Source organism: Spea bombifrons, chromosome 5 (assembly GCF_027358695.1).
Source record: "Spea bombifrons isolate aSpeBom1 chromosome 5, aSpeBom1.2.pri, whole genome shotgun sequence".
In the NCBI taxonomy this organism is placed as follows: domain Eukaryota; kingdom Metazoa; phylum Chordata; class Amphibia; order Anura; family Pelobatidae; genus Spea; species Spea bombifrons.
The window spans coordinates 69,457,194-69,475,008 of NC_071091.1; the positions used below are offsets into that span (position 1 = coordinate 69,457,194).

Genomic DNA, 17,815 nt, shown 5'->3' on the forward strand with positions numbered 1-17,815 from the left:
AAAGTAAGGATTTTTAGCTCTGGGAATCAATTACCACCAATGTTTGGGGATTTTCTTTCTAAATATTCATACTAGTTTAGTGCATAGTTGTTTCAAAATAATCTGCTGTATAAAACGTATGTAGAAAGAAGCAGTGCAGACAGCCACTACATGAACGAGCTCTAAAGAGTAATGTAAATACTAGTAGTCACTAGGTGAAAGACCCACAACAAGTACCTGGAGCCAGGCCATTCACACAGATTACAACCTTTTTTGGCAATTAAAAAGGACTTCAAAAAATACACGGTACACATAAAGCAGTGCCAGCCACGTACAAAGTAGTTTGAAGAACCGCCATCCAGCTGTTTGAAGCCAGAAATATGTAGACCTAGCGATGCAAAGGCAGGAAAGAATCCCTACCATCTCTTAGCATACAGACAAGGTACAGCAGAGGGCAGGGACACTAGGGATACTCTGATGAGCTAGAAATAAGTGCAATCAAGGGGCTAGTAGGTAGGCAGTACTCTTTCAAAGGCCACACGTTTACATTTACTGGAGATCTGCACATGGATGGATATCCGTGCAACATCTGGATCTCCCACTGTGGCAAATTGTATGTCTATGTACATTATCATCAAGTACGTCCAAGAAAGCGAGGAGCAGCCAGTACACAATCCATCATTTACAAATATGTCGTTTACATTTTTCGCCTCCAAATGTAATCAGGTTAGAGGCAGTTCTGGTGGATTTACACCTTCAAAGCTTTTGCTGGGGTATTGCTGCAGGCAGATAAATAATGTCCCAGTGTTTGTGCAGAGTTAATACCTTATGTGCTTTTGACCATCTGGGAGAACAGGTTTTTGAGACATACTGCCCACGCTAAGTGCAGTTACCAGACTAAGGCCATATGTCCCAACCAGGGGGAGGATGAGTGGCCATAAAGTGAGACTGAGACAGGTCCTGCAAGAGTCACCAGGGGCATTTAGGAAAAGACAAAATATTGTCACCGCCTTACCCGGCTCCTGATACCGTCTACATCCATGCTTCCTAACATTTCAAACGGCCAAACAGAAGAGAAGTATAGAAGGTGGCTTTACAGAGACATCTTTTTTTATGACTTACAGAAAGTTAATTCAAAAGCAAAATAAGAATGCATTTTACTTGCTCAATTTAATTCACAAATTCATTTCCTATTTTGTATTGCCATGTTTCACTAATCAATAGTAATGCCCAGTGACCTCATTTGCATCTTGTATGTTGTGTTGGTACCTCCAGTTTCGGTTTCCTAAAATTGGTTTATTGAAAATTATTTCACATATAGAACCTCAGATCTTATTCTGTTGCGAAAGTTTTAGTCAGCCGGTCAACAGAACGAAGGGATCCATGAAGTACACTTCACCCTTGGTTCTACATGATGTCAGCAATCTAATATATATAGATGTATGTATGTATACACACAAATATACACACACACACACACACGTGTATTTATACACACATACACATTAACCTCGCTGATGCTATAACCAGTACTATTTCTTGTAACATTGTCTGCATTGTGGAGACTGATTGAAGGTAGTTAACGCAAAGAAAAAAAGGAGAACAGAGACTAACATTTCTACATCCAGCACCTGAAGGCAGGCCAAAGGTTTGCAAAATGTATGTTTTTCCCACGACCATTGTCTCACCTTAGCTCTGTGGTGGTAATACTTCTATCAATTCTGTCAGTGTTATGGGATATTTGCTGAACTGTACACAGAGCTATTGTACAAAGGAATGCAAATTACTTGATCCCTTGCCATAAAAAAATGACACTACGAACACTGTGAGAAAGCTAGAAATAATTTAAATCAAAGTTAATGGATTTTCTTACTTACAATAAATTGATGGGACTAGAATTACAGCTCTGAGTGCACACTTATTTTACACCTGCTCTGCTATATCTGGATTATAAAACTCTTATTTTCCTTCTAACATAAATAAATAAAACTTTACCCAGTGTATAGCTATACTAAATTCCATCATTTAACTGTCCAAAATATATTCAGTAAGCTATTACTACCATTTCAAAACAACAGAGTTGGTCCTAGTAGCAAAACGCAGAAGAGGACAACAACCCGTTCTAGTGGTACCTACATGTATGATGTAAAATGATCAGTGGTTAATTATTTTAGGTACAGTATACACTAATTTCAAAGTATAAAATAACGAGAGCTGCAACAGTAAGAGGTCTCACCTGAAGGCATTGGAGAGCCATACACGCAGCTTTCTGCAAAGGAATTTCTGGTTGGGTTAGGGCCTCGCAGTAGTATAAAAGAGCCTGATGAAAAGAAAAGAAAAAAGAAGATTACCATGGCATTCCATATTAAAAATGAACATAAAAAGTAATATCGACTACATAATGAAGACAATCTTTTCAAATCTCGTGTGAAATTGAACAGCATTCCTAGCTGAGGAACATTATGTTCAATGACATATAAGTTGAAGTGCACAGCCATAATGCGCTGTACGGAACTTTATTTTAAGAAAGCTTCAACTGAAAATGGCCGGCCCTTCCTGCTCCCTGTATAGTGGAGGGCTTTTGTCACTCTTTGCTCACCACACTTGTAGAGAAACTTTGGCAATATGCCATTCTCAGATTCACTGGCTTGCAGGGATAGGCAAAGTGTCCGTAAAAGGACACCAGCATCCGTGGCAAGGGTTGTGAAGGTCCACAGATCATCATTTAATTGTCCACCACAGACCCCAGTAAATGTCCACCATGAACAATGTTGGAGTCTACATGGGTGAATGGCGTTTGTCCTGCAGTTTGTCCTACAAGATCTATGTACTTCCAACCTTCTGCCATCCTCAAAGCTGAAATACCAGGCATCTGCAAATGATGGAGCCCATGAAGGAATGGGTAAGGAATCAAAAAGTAACACGCCTTATATGCTGGTCTTAGACATGTCCACTTTGGCATACGGGTATATATTTATTATCATCAAGTAATGGTTACTGCACAGCAAGACAAACAACTTATTCCAACCCACCTTTTCTCTGAACTGATTTGACTTTGATGCAGCATCAGAGAGTACAGACAACGCCTGGCAAACATCACTCCCGTTCTCTTTTAGGAGCGACGTCAAGGCTGCAAAGATTTCCTGTCGAGGAGGCAAACTAGAGGCAGCTAAATCGGTAATTTTATGCAACAAGAATGGGTCAGCTGAGGTTTGCAGCATCTGGACATCTGAAGCTGCAATAAAAATAGAATGTATCATTTACAGTATAACTGTGTATATACCCGTGCTGCACTTGTTTTGACTGCCAACTAAATATTCTATACTTTAATACCTACCAAATACCCAATAATTGACAGAAGCATACAATATACCCTCTACATACCCTACCCTCTACATACCCCCAACCTGCATTCTGAAGGGAACAGTCTGTTCTCCCCACCTTAAATATGTCTACACCCCTGACTCTACACATAACCTTGATTACAATCATCCTCGCCAAAACAGCACATCGCCTTCTGCCTCAGCCTCATAATAGACTAAGATCTCAAGGGCAGGACGGCCTTCCGCTTCCATACCAGTATGTCTTAATGTGTGTCAACACTATTGGCCATTTTGAAAGTGGAGTAGAGGCTCACATCTTCTCTAACAGATTGTAACTTTGTAAGAGCAGGGCCCTCTTATGTACCAGTAGAGAAAGTATTTTTCAATTTTGTGTAATATTTTTTTAACACTGCTCCTTATTTTCACCATCTCCCTATTGGAATAGCGCTATGGAATCCACCGACACTCTATAAATAAATATAATGTAACGCTAAACTATAGGTGTGAGGGCAGTGGGAGGCTTTCAATGAAACGGAAGCCTTAAGTACTGTTTTCTGCTACAGGAAAGTATGTGAGAGTCTGTTGTGGCTTATGCTTTCATTTTAAGGATTTGGGTGATTTTTCTAGTGTGGATCTAGGAAGGGGTATAATACATCATTATTCAGAAATTGGGAAGGTAGTCCACTATTTGCTATGGTTGCTGGTTTCATGTGGTTCTCTCTTTACTTATCCTAGTACTCTAAAAATTTTCTTTCAGGTGCCAATTTAGGTTAATAGTTCTGGTATTGAAATATATCTCAATGTTTAGATCTTGTAATTTAAAAAGCTATTCTCCTTCTTTGTGACATAACTACATGAGTACCATGTCATACTGGTTGTTTAAAGGGACAGGGACATTTAAAAATGAAGTAGCCATAATTTACTTTTATGATTTATCTATTCCTTGGGTGTGTAATTCTCTGTGCAAGTCTGTGTGAAAAGAAATGGGATAAATGGAACCACATCACAGCTACCTTTTTTATTGTCAATTATTAGAGAGTTTGACAAGCCAATCAGGCCACTCATGTCTGACCTAAGGCTAGCAGGTCGACAGGTTTGAAGTATTTATCTCCAGGGACATTTTAAAGATTCCAGCTTGGGCTACAAAATGGGGGGGTCAAAACAGTCCGTTTCATCTTTATGTGTTACAGTCTGTCTTTATGACCATAAACCAAGCATAAGGCAAAATGTACAAGTTATAGTGAACCTACGCAAGTATTGGAATGTTAGAAATGGTATAAGAAAGAAGAAATACTATTGAAATATTGCCATATCGTGAATTTCACTGGTCCCACTAAACCACTAAAATCTACAACAACACGCTTTTTTTTTTTTTTTTTACCTTCCTTAGCAAGTTGGATCAAATAGCTTTTAAGATCGGTGATATTATGGCTTGTGAAAAAATCATGGTACTGGAAAACTGTAATGACTTCCAATGACAAGTTAGTGGATAGCGCATGTTCTCCCTTGTCCAGGATTTGCGCTACCAGCATCCTAAAGACTACAAATGCAAATACAGAAAAATTACTGACATGTATAGAACAGCACGTGATCACAAAACCATTTGTGCTGCACTTAAGCACAGATTAAGACAGCATCGATTCTTTTAAGAATTTTCAGGTATTGGAGTCTACTGCATGGAGGTAGGATGGCTTCCGTCGCCAGTCCCAGTTACAAAACACTTGCATGGGGGTCTGCATGATTTCAGAGAGGGAGAGCTGGCTTGTGGTGTGGTATGAGCCAAACTGGGGCTGAGCCAGACCATGCGCTTGGTTCATTTAGCCCATGCAAGCACTTGCCTACAAAATAAAGAAAGTCCTCCAAAAAGGACCAAGAGCTGTAACTGGCAACATCAGCATTAAAACAACAGGGCTAGGTCTGGTTAAACCACCTAGTAACCAGCCCCTAATCTTAACACAATCAGACTATATTTGATTCTGAAGTGGAATAAACATTTTAACAAATTAATGAATGTAGGACGAACTTGGGATCCAGAGAAAAGTGGGGATAGACTCATACCTGTTTCTGTATGACCTGGGTGCTCTGCATGTATGGCTTCGCCGAAATTAGCATCCAACTGCTTGATCATGGTTTCTGCAGAGGTATGGTACGCATGTAGAGAAGTGGAGCAGTTTGTCCAAAGGGACAGTAGTGATGGCATAGTACTTAACCCAGGGATTACTACAAGAGACAGAAAAATAAATGCCATTTAAAAAAAAAAAAAAAAAAAAAAAAAATTATATTATATTATATTATATATATATATATATATATATATATATATATATATATTTTTTTTTTTTTTCATATTCATGTAAGTGATCCCAAGTAATATACTGATACACGGCAGCCTGTGAAGTACTTGTGTTTGCACATCCTATTCTAAGACATGCAGTAAAATAATTAATGATAAAACAGGATTAAATGCATTATGAAAATACCATTGTACGAGAATGTCAATGTGTTCTACACGTTTCAAAGCATTTCAAAGTTGCTGTTCCCAGATAATTCTTCAATTTTATCTTCATTTATCGATTACCGATCTGGTGGGTCTGGCTCTATATTCTGAACTGTTCTGAATGATTTCACATGAGAGTATGTTTGTTTAGTAACTATCCAAGTTTAGGCAGGATTATATTAACAAAAGCTCCATTGATAAGCAAATCAGCAGCTTCTTGCGAAACCAAACATGCAATTCCTACGATTGAAAATAGCTGCGGAAAGTTCGGAAACGGCCCGGGGCTGTAATCAGAAGTAACACGAGGGAGTTACCTGCTAGCATTACAGTGAGACCGGGAACATCTACACCTCCAATTTTCTTACCCTACTACAGTAATGGACCCACAGACCAACAGACCCGCTCACCTTCCACCAGAGAATTCATGTTGCCCATGTTTTCTCTGCTGATTTCAGACAACTGCGCCAATACTTGAGTTTGCTTACTCAGTTTCTTCAATAAGTCTTTCAGAACAAACAGCACTTGACTTGATAGAATGATTTGCTATAATTAACAAGACAAAAAAAAGGGTTTTCTTTTTATTAGAAATATCGAATGTAACGTTAGCGGAATTAATCCACAGTTACAAAAACATACATTTGTTGAATATACTTTAAACATCAATTTAAAGCTAGGTGGCGCAGTCAAATTAAAAATAGGTTTTGAAAGGTATTCCACAGAATCGTAGACCAAATGTAATTCCAAAATATAAAAGTTACTTTAGTGTTGGGTTGTAACAGATTTATTATTTTGATGTTTCAGATCACAATATAGTTATCTAAGCATTGTTTGGAATATGGGGAATAAAGAAAGATCTAAATTGCAGGAACCACAGGCATCTACGCGATGGGGAGCCACTATGGTTTGAATATCCTACCGCAAAATCAGAATGTGGCTAGAGAACAAAAATCAATTTAAGAAAAATCACTTGTGGTATTACTAATACTTCAATGTATATGAAGCATTATCATTTATTCAGCGCTATTTATGAGCATTTCATTTTAAATTAGCACTTATAATCGAACAGCAAACAATGCAATGTGCGCTGTGTGTGCTTCATACCTGAATGAGATCAAAGCAGTACTGTAAATGTCTGACCAGTGTGATATCAAGGCTTTCATTTCCAGTAGTCAGTGGCAGGGGGCTACTGGCAACACTAGTCCCGACCCCTGTGTCCTCTGTTAATGCTTCACTCAGGTGTCCTCTGGCCTCGGGATGTTCAGCTCTGCAACTGAAACACACATAATAGACACATGGTCATCCGCTTGGCCTCACAAAGAATAGATTCACTTCTATACCAAGGCCATTGTTAAGACCCAATGCTCAACAGTAATTTCCTATCTAGAGTTGTTTCTACATCAATGACTGCTGGAAGTACGAGTAATAGTAAAAGCGTCTTTATGAGCAAACAGAATTAATACATGAATTTCCCTCCACATGTCTGTTAAGTGGCCAGAACATGGTCAGGTAGAGGTCTGCATGGGTGACCTGTGCGCTAGATGTCTAATTTTGCATTTTAAGCCCTGAAACATGAACCTCCAGATTAGCAGATACATGTACCATTGTCTGCTTGTAACTCTACATTCAACTACACTAACGAAACTTATGTTTCTGAATTAAAAAAAGAAACGCTGAAACACTTGAATATAAACTAAATAAAAAAAACTAAATAGCCGAATTTGAGAACAGCTGGTTTGCCATCAGGGACATGAAGGCATATGGCTGCATTAGTCAGGAGTTTCTGGAGGCCAAACCAAGAAATTAATTGAGGTCCTGCTTAGTCATCATGGCAAATGTGAGTTGTCAGACCAGATATCTGTGAGGCCTGTGATGGAGGCATTCAATAAAACAAATACTTGAGATCATCAGTGGCCATGTAAAAACGACATTGTGAACACCTTGTGTTGCATTATGGTCTTTAGTCAAAAGTAAAATATTACAAAATGATACATATGATTACCCTGTACCACCTTCTGTCTATTGTAGTGTTGCAGTATAGTTAGGAAACTAATGATGTATGATTAGGGGAAAAAAAAAATCTATCACACTTTAAAGTTCTTCTACCCCGTACAGTCTTTTGGAAGGTATATCAATAGATCCTACATAGCTGTAAGCCTATTCAGTCTATAACACATTTTCTGTGGAATAAACAAAAGCACGATGCTCTGGGTTATCAGTTTTGAATATCAGATTGTAGGTTTCTTAGCGTCCCTATGTTCTAAGTATCTATAGCCTACGGTACAGGGGATATGCTGTTAAAAACTCCTTAAGTTGTGCATGTTCTTCTGTGACATTACATGTTGGGGGTATATCTTATGCACATTTTTCTTGATGACATATTTTCCAAGTTCATTTTGTTTACATCATGGTTAATGAGGCTGTTATTGGGGGGACTCGATACTTTACAAAACACTTCTTTTTCAACATATTATGCACATTACTCCCTAGGCATTGTTGTAAAGGCAACGATCAATCTCAAAATAGCAGAGGGTTCTTGCTGTAAACTGATGTATCCTTATGTACTTTACGGGCTGTGCTATATGTAAGGTGTAAACATCAGCCTGTGAAGTAGCACTAAGTTATATATGCATTTAGTAATATTTGAATAGCATGGTGTGAATGACATGACATTGAAGACCGTGAGAAAATTACACACCATGTTTTCCCTCCAAAGCTTACACCCAGGAGATCCCTCATGGGGTTGCCTATTGCTGAAAATACTCATAAAACTTGCTTAACTGACTCTCAAGTTTACACGATATGTCAAAATGACAAAATAAAATACTAGTCAAGCTATTTAACATTATTATTGAAGACCTGGGGAAAAACATTTGACCATAAAAACTGTTTATGTATAACCATTCAATGTAAAACGCAGAGCTATACAGTTACAATAAAAACATTTTTGCCTCCACTTATGGTCTAGTTTGTTTAGAACATAATATGTAGCACAATTCCCCCAACCACTGTCTGACGATTTTTATGTGTTCAAAGTTTCATATTCTGCTTTACAACAGTTACAGATTTTAATAGGTAAGATGAAGGCGAGGTATATTCATGATGGGATCTACATGTAATTTCTGATTTATGTTCAATAAGTATTTTCTTATTTGGGGTCTACCACTAGAAAATTGGTGGGAATGAGATGTGAACCTCCATTCCCCCCCCCCCCCAGACCATCACCTATAAAGTGCTTCCCTGCATTTTGGAAGATGCCCACATTTGATTAATTATTTGTTTTCTTGTGAGTTTATACATCTCACATGTAACAGGCATCTAATGACAGAATGAAGAAAGAATAAAAAAGGGAAAGGAATGAATGACCAAGCCAGAAAGAGGGCAACTTTGGACAAGCAACAGATGTCAAAGCTCAACAACTACTAAATGCACGTCACGAAAGGGTCAGAAGTAAAACTAGTTAAGACACACAAAGCAGGCAACCTTTCACTGAATAAAAGAAAAGCCAGCACCGTGGGGCATTTAGCTGACCCTTTGTTAAAGTTACTAACAAGCTTATTCCAGTACATTGATTTAAGAGGTTAACAAAGATACATGGGGGAAATTGAAAAAAACTACAAAAACTAGAATGTCTGAAGACTAGGTCCTTTAAAATGTAAGCGTGAAAGTTATTTTTATTAGTGTCGGCGCTCACTCTTAACGCTTACCTTGGCTTCTCCATTTCTGCGTCCGAAAAGACTGAATCTGGTACTCCACCATTACAAATCATGCTGTCATCGATATCATCATCAAAGTCGGAGGTGTTCAGGAAATCAAAGCTTTCCAAAGCACTCTCAACAGTAAGACTTATACTGGAAGACCTGCTTCGGTTTACAGCTGGTTTGCACTGAAAAGGTAGAAGGCACCAATGAAGAATAGTAACATTTAACAAGAGACAGAGAAACATGGGGCAATAAGGACCCAGTTCACTTTGAGGAGCCCAGTTCTGTGTAAGCGGGCATGATTTACTTATTATAGTGTTTTTTTGTTGGCACTTTTGCTACTTTTTTCCCTAGAGAAAGATTGAGGAGTCTGATCCTTTCACCTCACATACCTCCAATACTTTGGTATATGAAACCACTACTAGGTCTCATAAGTATTACGGGCATCAAAATGCAGACGTTCAATTATTTTCTTACACATTAGTTTCTCAGACTCTACTACGCGTATGCCTGGGGTTACTTCTGGAGGGTGCAAAAATGGGAGAGAGTAGATATTTACATAATCTTATTAAAAATCCTCCCCTTCTTTGGGGCTGCAGGGCCATATGTATGTTCCTGAACAATTACTTCCCACATATTATCGTTAGACAAAAGGCAAATAAACCATGCAGAATACATAGTTTACTAGGTGGGGTGAAAGGTATCATCTTACCACTTTTATCAAACAAACCCCAACGCATTTAACCATTCTCTGGATTTACAAACTACTCAGCAAATAATCTCCTTAAAATCATAATATATATATATATATATATATATATATATATATTTAGTGTTTTTGCTAAAGCACTTCAACTCACCTTTTAATAATGCATTATAAAGGGCCAACAGAAATTAGCTTCTCCTACAAGAAGGGCAAAGTTGGCCTAGCTAATGCAAAGTTATAAAGTTGCACGACTTGTTAGAATAGGACAAACTCAGCTTTTTTGAAGGCCACTAGGTTGGGTCTCCATAATGCACAGCGAGCTGGGAGAGTTAAAATTTTCACCTCAATCAATCCCACTTGCAATCCATGCCCTGGTGATTAGCGACGCTAGGCTCTCTTGCCAATTGGTTTTCTGGATGATAGTTCTTGGAAAATCCCAATGGCTCTGGTGCTTCACAATGTGCCCTTAGCCCCGTTAAAAACGTATGTAATGGTGAAATGGAAAGAAAAGTAGCACTCAAGAAGGTGAATGCTGACGTGTGTAATAAATGCTAAAAAATCTTTAGGGTTTCTTTAAGCATTTTACGTATGGGTTGGACAAATGTATGTGGAATGACCCACCATATTAAGAGCTAGTTTTATTTATTTATTTTTAATGAGCTCGCAAGGGATTCATCTAGATAGGTCATGGTAAGATAGCGCAGTAAATTGCAGGCACCACGGTTATCAGCCCTGTTTTAACATTACTAAACAAACATACCGTATTTGCTCGATTATAAGACGACCCTGATTATAAGACGACCCCCCAAAATCTGAATATTAACTTAGGAAAAAAAGAAAAAGCCTGAACATAAGACGACCCTAAAGGAAAAAAGTTTTACCAGTAAATGTTAATTCATGTAAACTATTTTTTTTAATAAAAGCTATGATTGAGAAAAATATTTTTTTTTGTTTTTATTTCTTGTATTTTCCAACCTGTCCCCCAGTTTCGCACATCTGCCCCCAGGCTTGCCACACCAATATGGCACTGTGGCCCATGATATGCCTTTTAACCCTCTATATGCCACTGTGCCCCATGGTATGCCTTTTGACCCCCTATGTGCCACTCTGCCTCCAGAAATGCCTTATACCCCTATATCCCATTCTGGCATTTAGGGGGTTAAAATGCATATTATGGGGCAGAGTGGCATATAGGGAGGTATAAGGCATTATATAGAGCACTCTGCCTCCAGAAATACCTTATACCCCTATATGCCACTCTGGCATTTAGGGGGTTAAAAGGCATATTATGGGGCAGAGTGGCATATAGGGAGGTATAAGGCATTTCAGGAGGCAGAGTGCTCTATTAAATGCCCCCTTAACGCCACTCTGCCTCCTGAAATGCCTTATACCTCCCTATATGCCACTCTGCCCCATAATATGCCTTTTAACCCCCTAAGTGCCAGAGTGGCATATAGGGGTATAAGGCATTCCAGAAATGCCCTACACACACACACTCACACACACTTACTTACTTACTTACCGGTGCTTCCAATTTCCTGCTGTATTGCCGGGGCAGCGGGTTGACGTCTCATTCCGCGGCAGCCGGAAGGAGGTGGAGTTGGCAGCGGGGGTTTGTATGCGTCCGTCGCAAATACCTTCCCCGGCTGTCAGAGATCAGCGTTCCCCGCACCGGTGCGGGGAACTCTGATCTCTGACAGTCGGGGAAGGTATTTGCGACGGACGCATACAAACCCCCGCTGCCAACTTCACCTCCGGAAGCACCGGTAAGTGTGTGTGTGTGTGGGGGGGCGTTAAATTGGGGGGGGGGGGGCGTTAAATTGGGGGGGGGGGGCGACGACAGGAGGATCCAGGTCCCCTGCAGCGGTGCGGGGGATCTGGATCTTAGTCTCCTAATCAGACCTCTATTTGAGGTCTGATTAGAAGACGACCCCGATTATAAGACGAGGGGTATTTTTCAGAGCATTTGCTCTGAAAAAAACCTCGTCTTATAATCGAGCAAATACGGTAATTAGTAGTATAAATTCTTCCATTAAGCCACAAACAAGTCAATAAAAACAGATGTAAAAATGAAAAAAAAGAAAAGTATTAAAATGCTTTTATTGATGTGAAACATTAGATGGAACATGCAATGGAGAAAATGGTAGAGAAGTGATGTGATTAACGTAGAGCTATGAACCCACTTTTCATGATACCCTACTAAGCAATTCAAACAATAATAAACCTTAACGTGTGTGTGTGTGGTAAGAGGTGCAATGTTCCCGCAAGGAAAGCAAATATCTAGTGTAATGTGGCATTTCTTTACTACAAAAAACAAGTTACAAGATTCCTCTGTAGATATTCACCTAAGGTTTCACATTTGCATAAACCAAAATATGTATATTGTATGCACATAAAATTATCTCTTTAAAAGTGTTGCTGCAAAAACAGGTGGTCACTGAAAACAGATCTAAGAACATCTTGAGCATGTACGTGTATTGAAAAACAAAGGCCCAAAATACTAAGCAGTGGCTTAATATTTCAATGTTGCACACTTTTTGAGCCCCTTTAAGGGGTTAAAAGGTTTCTAGATGGCGATTTTGCATCCAAAGAAATTTGCAACAGTGTTTTTTAATCCCATAAAGCATCTACAAAGTGCCCTAATGTACAATGGCGGCTATCTTTCATGGGCCTTCACTGGCCAGCATGTTTAGAATGGTATTAACTGACAAGTCACTTGCATAATACAGGAATGGTGCTACTGCAAATAAGTAGGGAATTTAAAGACAAAGTGATGTTTTGCAATCACTTACTTTGAGAACATCCTCTAGATGTGTTATTTCTTGATACAGTTCATGGTATTCGGTGTATTGGTCTTTGCAAGGCTCCAGAGTCAGTAGAAGGCCTTGCAAAGACTCCTCTAAGCTTCCATCTAAATAGGTCCTATTTGTTTCAGATTCATTGGCCATAGGGCAGTCAGACCGCAGCCTTTCTGCAATAGCAGGAATTTCAGAGGATGTAAGCCTTTTTACAAGCTGCTTGGTGATATTTCCTTCGCAGGTGTCCAACTCCACGGGCTTCAGCTCAGAAGCCTCATCTGAGTCTTGTAGGATTGACACCGAGACATTTGAACCCACGAACACATCATCGTCCGCATGAGGCGTGGGGCTTTGGCAAGTAGAGAAGTCTGCCTCGTCTCCTGCTAGGTTTTCTTCACTTTCACTGACATGTTCTGTGTGGAACCGCTTGTCTTGAGATTGGGAAGTTGAGTCCCCTGGTTCGTCTGATGAGAGGTCACTAAGATTAGGCTCTGGTGGAGTGACAGTGATTTCAGGATTGGAGTAGCCCAGCGAGGATGATGCAGCTGATCTGGGAGGAGTGCATTCACCATTAGGCAAGTCGTCAAAACTTAAAGAAAGAGTCCTCTTCTCGATGGAGTCAACAGCAACATCAAAAACATCATCTTGCAAATTGGACTGTGGGGGAAAGAAAAGTCACATCTGTAGTAAATGTTACACAACAGAACTTGTACATCTCTAGATAAAGACAAACCAACGCATTAGAACACTTTACAGAGATAATGAGCAGCTTCACAGAAAACCAAGACCAGGAAAACAACCACAGATACCACAACTGTCACAATTTTTAATAATTCCAGAAATGGCTCCAACCTTTGGACAGTGTTGTGGAAATTAACAAACACCAATATATGGGTGTCTATTTATTTACAGATGTTTTAAATACAGACGAAAAAGTCTTATAATATGTGTACTACATTTAATGTCAAATCTACTTATTGCAGGATTATTAGAAACATTTGCAGAGATATTTTGTGACACTGGTGTTTCATTTACTTAAGTAGTTAGAAGAGTTTGAAGGAAAGTTGCAGAATTATTTCATCGACTTTACATTATAAAGCCAGAGAACTTCATCTCCAGGACCAGGACCTCAGAGACCTGACAGCATGCATTTTCCATCATTTCTACTTCATTTGCAATTTCTTTACTACAGAATGTACCTTCTACTAGACAACACTTCATCTCTATTGTTGTAGATTGCCCTGTATAAAGCTTATTTAAATCAGGAAGGTTTCTTGAACTAAGCATTGTGCAGGGCCAGCCCAGCCCTTGTTACTGAAACATCTGGAATCCTTATTTTTCATCTATAATAAAATCGCTGAACAAAAAATTATTTCCCTAACAAGATGGCGTGATTACCAAATTTATCAACGTAGATCTGGGGATATTTGAACTGAAACTTGCCTGGGATATGCACATTACTAATCTAATAAACACATCTAATGTTTGTAGTTTATTATAGAAGCTTTTTTTTATTAAGATGTAGCTGGGAGGCTCACTAGGGTGTATCTTGGTTATCCTTGGTATCAGAAATCAGGGCACCACAAGCACATGTGCATGTAAGCGTAAATATAGAAGAAAATTCATTGGTTTTATGATCCTTACACCCTAAAGTCTTATTATAGAAGCAATTTTTCCTACTCCTAAGTACAAAGGCACCAGCTGCTCAACAATGACTAATTCCAGATAAGACAAAAACGTTACATAGACACAAAATTGTAGAATGCATGTTTCCCCAGGAGTTATACAGTAATACGAAAATGGAAGAAAAGGCCACGCAGTGCATGCATGGAAAAAATAAATTACACAGAACTCCAAAAAAAGCACACAGATCAGCTCTGTCATAACTCACGTATCTCTCTCGGCCTGATCTAGGCCTCAGCCTGAGAGATGGTAGGTCACTAAAAGAGCGACTGCGCCGGAGCTTGTCAAAGAAAGTCTCCTGTAGCGCATCCACAATGGACAATCGCAGCCTCTCTTGTGGCGGGTTCAGCCATTTCTTTAGCAGGTTAAAAGCAAATGCATTGTTAGTAAATGAAAAGAAAAAAAAATAAAGCGCTAAAGTTTCGATTATTTTCTTTGTTAGAGGGGCAACAGATCTGTTTATGAGGCATCTTGCAAGCAGGTAAGCGAGGGAATGCAGTTCACAAATATAACGTAAATATTATTAGCATAGTAAGGGAAGAGCTCTTTGATTCCATTTTTATTTAAGGTTCCCCATCCAAGAAATTTTATAAAAACTATTTCAACAGTTGGAACTAGAGAGTCACAGGATTATTTTTTTTTTTTTGTTTACTTTAATATGCAGCACCACCTTCTCCCATTTCAACAATAGGGTTGTATCGGCAGGAAGGAAAAAACGCTCCAATAAACAGAAGAACTAGCAATAAACCAAAAATTCACCACTAAAGATTTATTCAGAAAATTAGGGAGAGACTTACAAAAAAGGAATGCTCCTTAAAGGTGGGGGTCTCTGGAGTACCCTGGCTGTATATGGAGACTCTTCTTTGGATCGCTGCGGCTTTATTAACATTGCCAGTAGACGGCGTCAGGTCCTCTGTATCGAATGGGCTGTATAAAGAAAGAATAGTTCTATTACCAAAAAGTATCATTTAGACCAAAAACACACTGCACTATTGCAAAATATGGCGAAACTAAATCATACAACATGCATACTATAAGGCATAAAATAGGGAAAAGCTGAACAAAATGCCAAGTTTCTCAAGGTCAAAATGAGAGGGTCGTAACAAAGACAATAGAGCAAAAGCTTTTCAGCTAATTTTGGATGAAATGATCCATTTAGATTAAAGCTACTCACCACCAGGTTACTTCAAGGTTAAGTTTGATAGTGCCAAGGTCATTAATGTCAACAGCAACAGACTGAGGTCTGGCAGCAAATAAATCTTTTGTTTCACACGTCACGCTCCCAACAAGCATGTGGGTAGCAATTCCTTTGAGCTCTGTCACCTAGAAGACAAATATATCATAGTGCTGAAACTGGAAAAATAAAAAGCAGAGGCTTGATACGTATTTAAGGTAAGGTTCTTAACAGTTTTATTCAGTGGGACCGAGCCAAAGTCCATGGTCAAAGTGCCCCTGAGTTCTGAATTTAGGGATTTTTATAGTACCTAGTCTGCAGTGTAACCTAAACCCTTCTGTCTTAAAAGAAAAATACAATTTTCCTATGATAATCTTTATGAGAAAAAAAAACAGACCAACTTTTCCAGAATCTTCAAGAGATTTACCTTAATTGAAATGAAACTGTTAATTAGAGGAAGAAAGAACATCTCCTCTCCGTCCCAAGTCTGCTTGCCATTAACTTCTATCCTGCCTCTTAATTTCCAACGCTGGCGTCCATATCTCATGAAAATCTGAAAGCAAAAGAGTTACAATGCGAAAAGGGTACACAAGGAATTGTAGTCTAAGTGTTATTATAATATTTTAACATTAACAGGTTTTACATATAACATAACATTGGAATCTTCGTGAAATTCAGAAGAGCATTATATTGTAACACACAAACGCTGGCAAAATAACAAATATAAGGCTCCCATATTTGTTCTACTGAGCCTGATAATATTTTTAGAGAACCAAGTCTTTACATGTGAGCCGATGTGCTTGTTCAGACCATACAACAACATTAGCAAAAACACACATGGAATTCCCCAACATGTTGCCACAGAGCAATTCCAGGTAAAATAGCTTTCCCGACTCCTCAGAAGAAGAATTTATCTTCTGAACCTGATTAGAAGACCATTTATACAAATACAAAAACCATCTAAGTGAAGAGATAACCCACACTCCAATACTCAGACAGTCTATCTACCAAATCAAAACTATAAGAAACAAGGAGGAACTGACAATTGCTTTGTGTGGTAAAATAGAAGGTCACCCACCTCATACTGGTCTCCTGGACAGAGTCGGGCAAAACCAGCTAAGCCTATGTGGAAAAAAAAAAAAAGATTTAGTAAGCTATTATGCCCCCTTCAATTACTATACAATGCTCTGAATTATTGCTTCTAAGAGTCATTTATTTATCATCCAGAATAATTCTGTGTTTTAATTTGCATGTGCACTAGATGGCAGCAACCATTCACATACTGCAATTTGTTCCTAAGCACAGTTAAGCGTGTGTAGAATTATATTATATATTATATATATTTGGGCAAACGTTTGGAACTATTGTTACTTTCAACTTCAACTTCTAGGGCAAAGCTAGGTATTGCCAGCACCACACTTTAACTCGTTTTGTAGCAAATAAACAAGAAGGGGTCAATGGGTATATTTATCACCCTTTGAACTTCAGACAAAGGGTCAGGCTGGCTATAAAAAGCACGTCGCTATAGCATTACCGAGTCGTAAGTTTGGTTCTATTCTAATAGGGGATTTCTACATAGTACTAGGCTCCACTGTGAACCCTTTCCTGCAGAAGCTCTCCAATTCTAAAATACTTGGGAGGCTTAGCATGCAGGAGCTGCCTGACCTCTCACCCCATGCATCTCCTCTGATGAATGAGGTCCCCACATATGGTGATATATGTAGAACAGTCTCTATTGCCAGCGAGGGCGTTAGGAGAGCAAGTCCCCACGGGTTCAGCCAGTAAGTACATCATTGTTTTAGGAATCTCCCACAGTTTCAATAGTCACTGTAAAGCATTGAGGAAGGAACTGATGGGTCAGAGCCCACAAGGGAGCAAGAAGAAGTCCTTGCCACAGACATACAGATCTCTGCTTTAACCATTCAAAATCCTGGACCAGGACTCCGGACTCGTAATC

At 39.0% G+C, this 17,815-nt stretch overlaps 1 protein-coding gene across 3 annotated transcripts in view; it reads right to left on the reverse strand.

The window, feature by feature from the left end:
* The window catches only part of RIPOR2 (RHO family interacting cell polarization regulator 2), a 56,473-nt gene that overhangs the window by 1,683 nt on the left and 36,975 nt on the right, over window positions 1–17,815 (reverse strand). For 2 of the 3 annotated variants that reach the window (XM_053466708.1, XM_053466709.1), the window contains exons 9-21: window positions 16,937–16,980; window positions 16,286–16,411; window positions 15,859–16,007; window positions 15,482–15,611; window positions 14,893–15,039; window positions 12,996–13,658; window positions 9,504–9,682; window positions 6,901–7,069; window positions 6,207–6,342; window positions 5,361–5,522; window positions 4,684–4,842; window positions 3,012–3,214; window positions 2,216–2,299 (exon numbers count right to left, since the gene is read on the reverse strand). In XM_053466708.1, the coding sequence (XP_053322683.1) occupies window positions 2,216–2,299; window positions 3,012–3,214; window positions 4,684–4,842; window positions 5,361–5,522; window positions 6,207–6,342; window positions 6,901–7,069; window positions 9,504–9,682; window positions 12,996–13,658; window positions 14,893–15,039; window positions 15,482–15,611; window positions 15,859–16,007; window positions 16,286–16,411; window positions 16,937–16,980 (2,351 nt within the window). The remainder of the gene's footprint in view (window positions 1–2,215; window positions 2,300–3,011; window positions 3,215–4,683; window positions 4,843–5,360; window positions 5,523–6,206; window positions 6,343–6,900; window positions 7,070–9,503; window positions 9,683–12,995; window positions 13,659–14,892; window positions 15,040–15,481; window positions 15,612–15,858; window positions 16,008–16,285; window positions 16,412–16,936; window positions 16,981–17,815) is intronic. The other variant, XM_053466711.1, reaches the window with a different exon arrangement.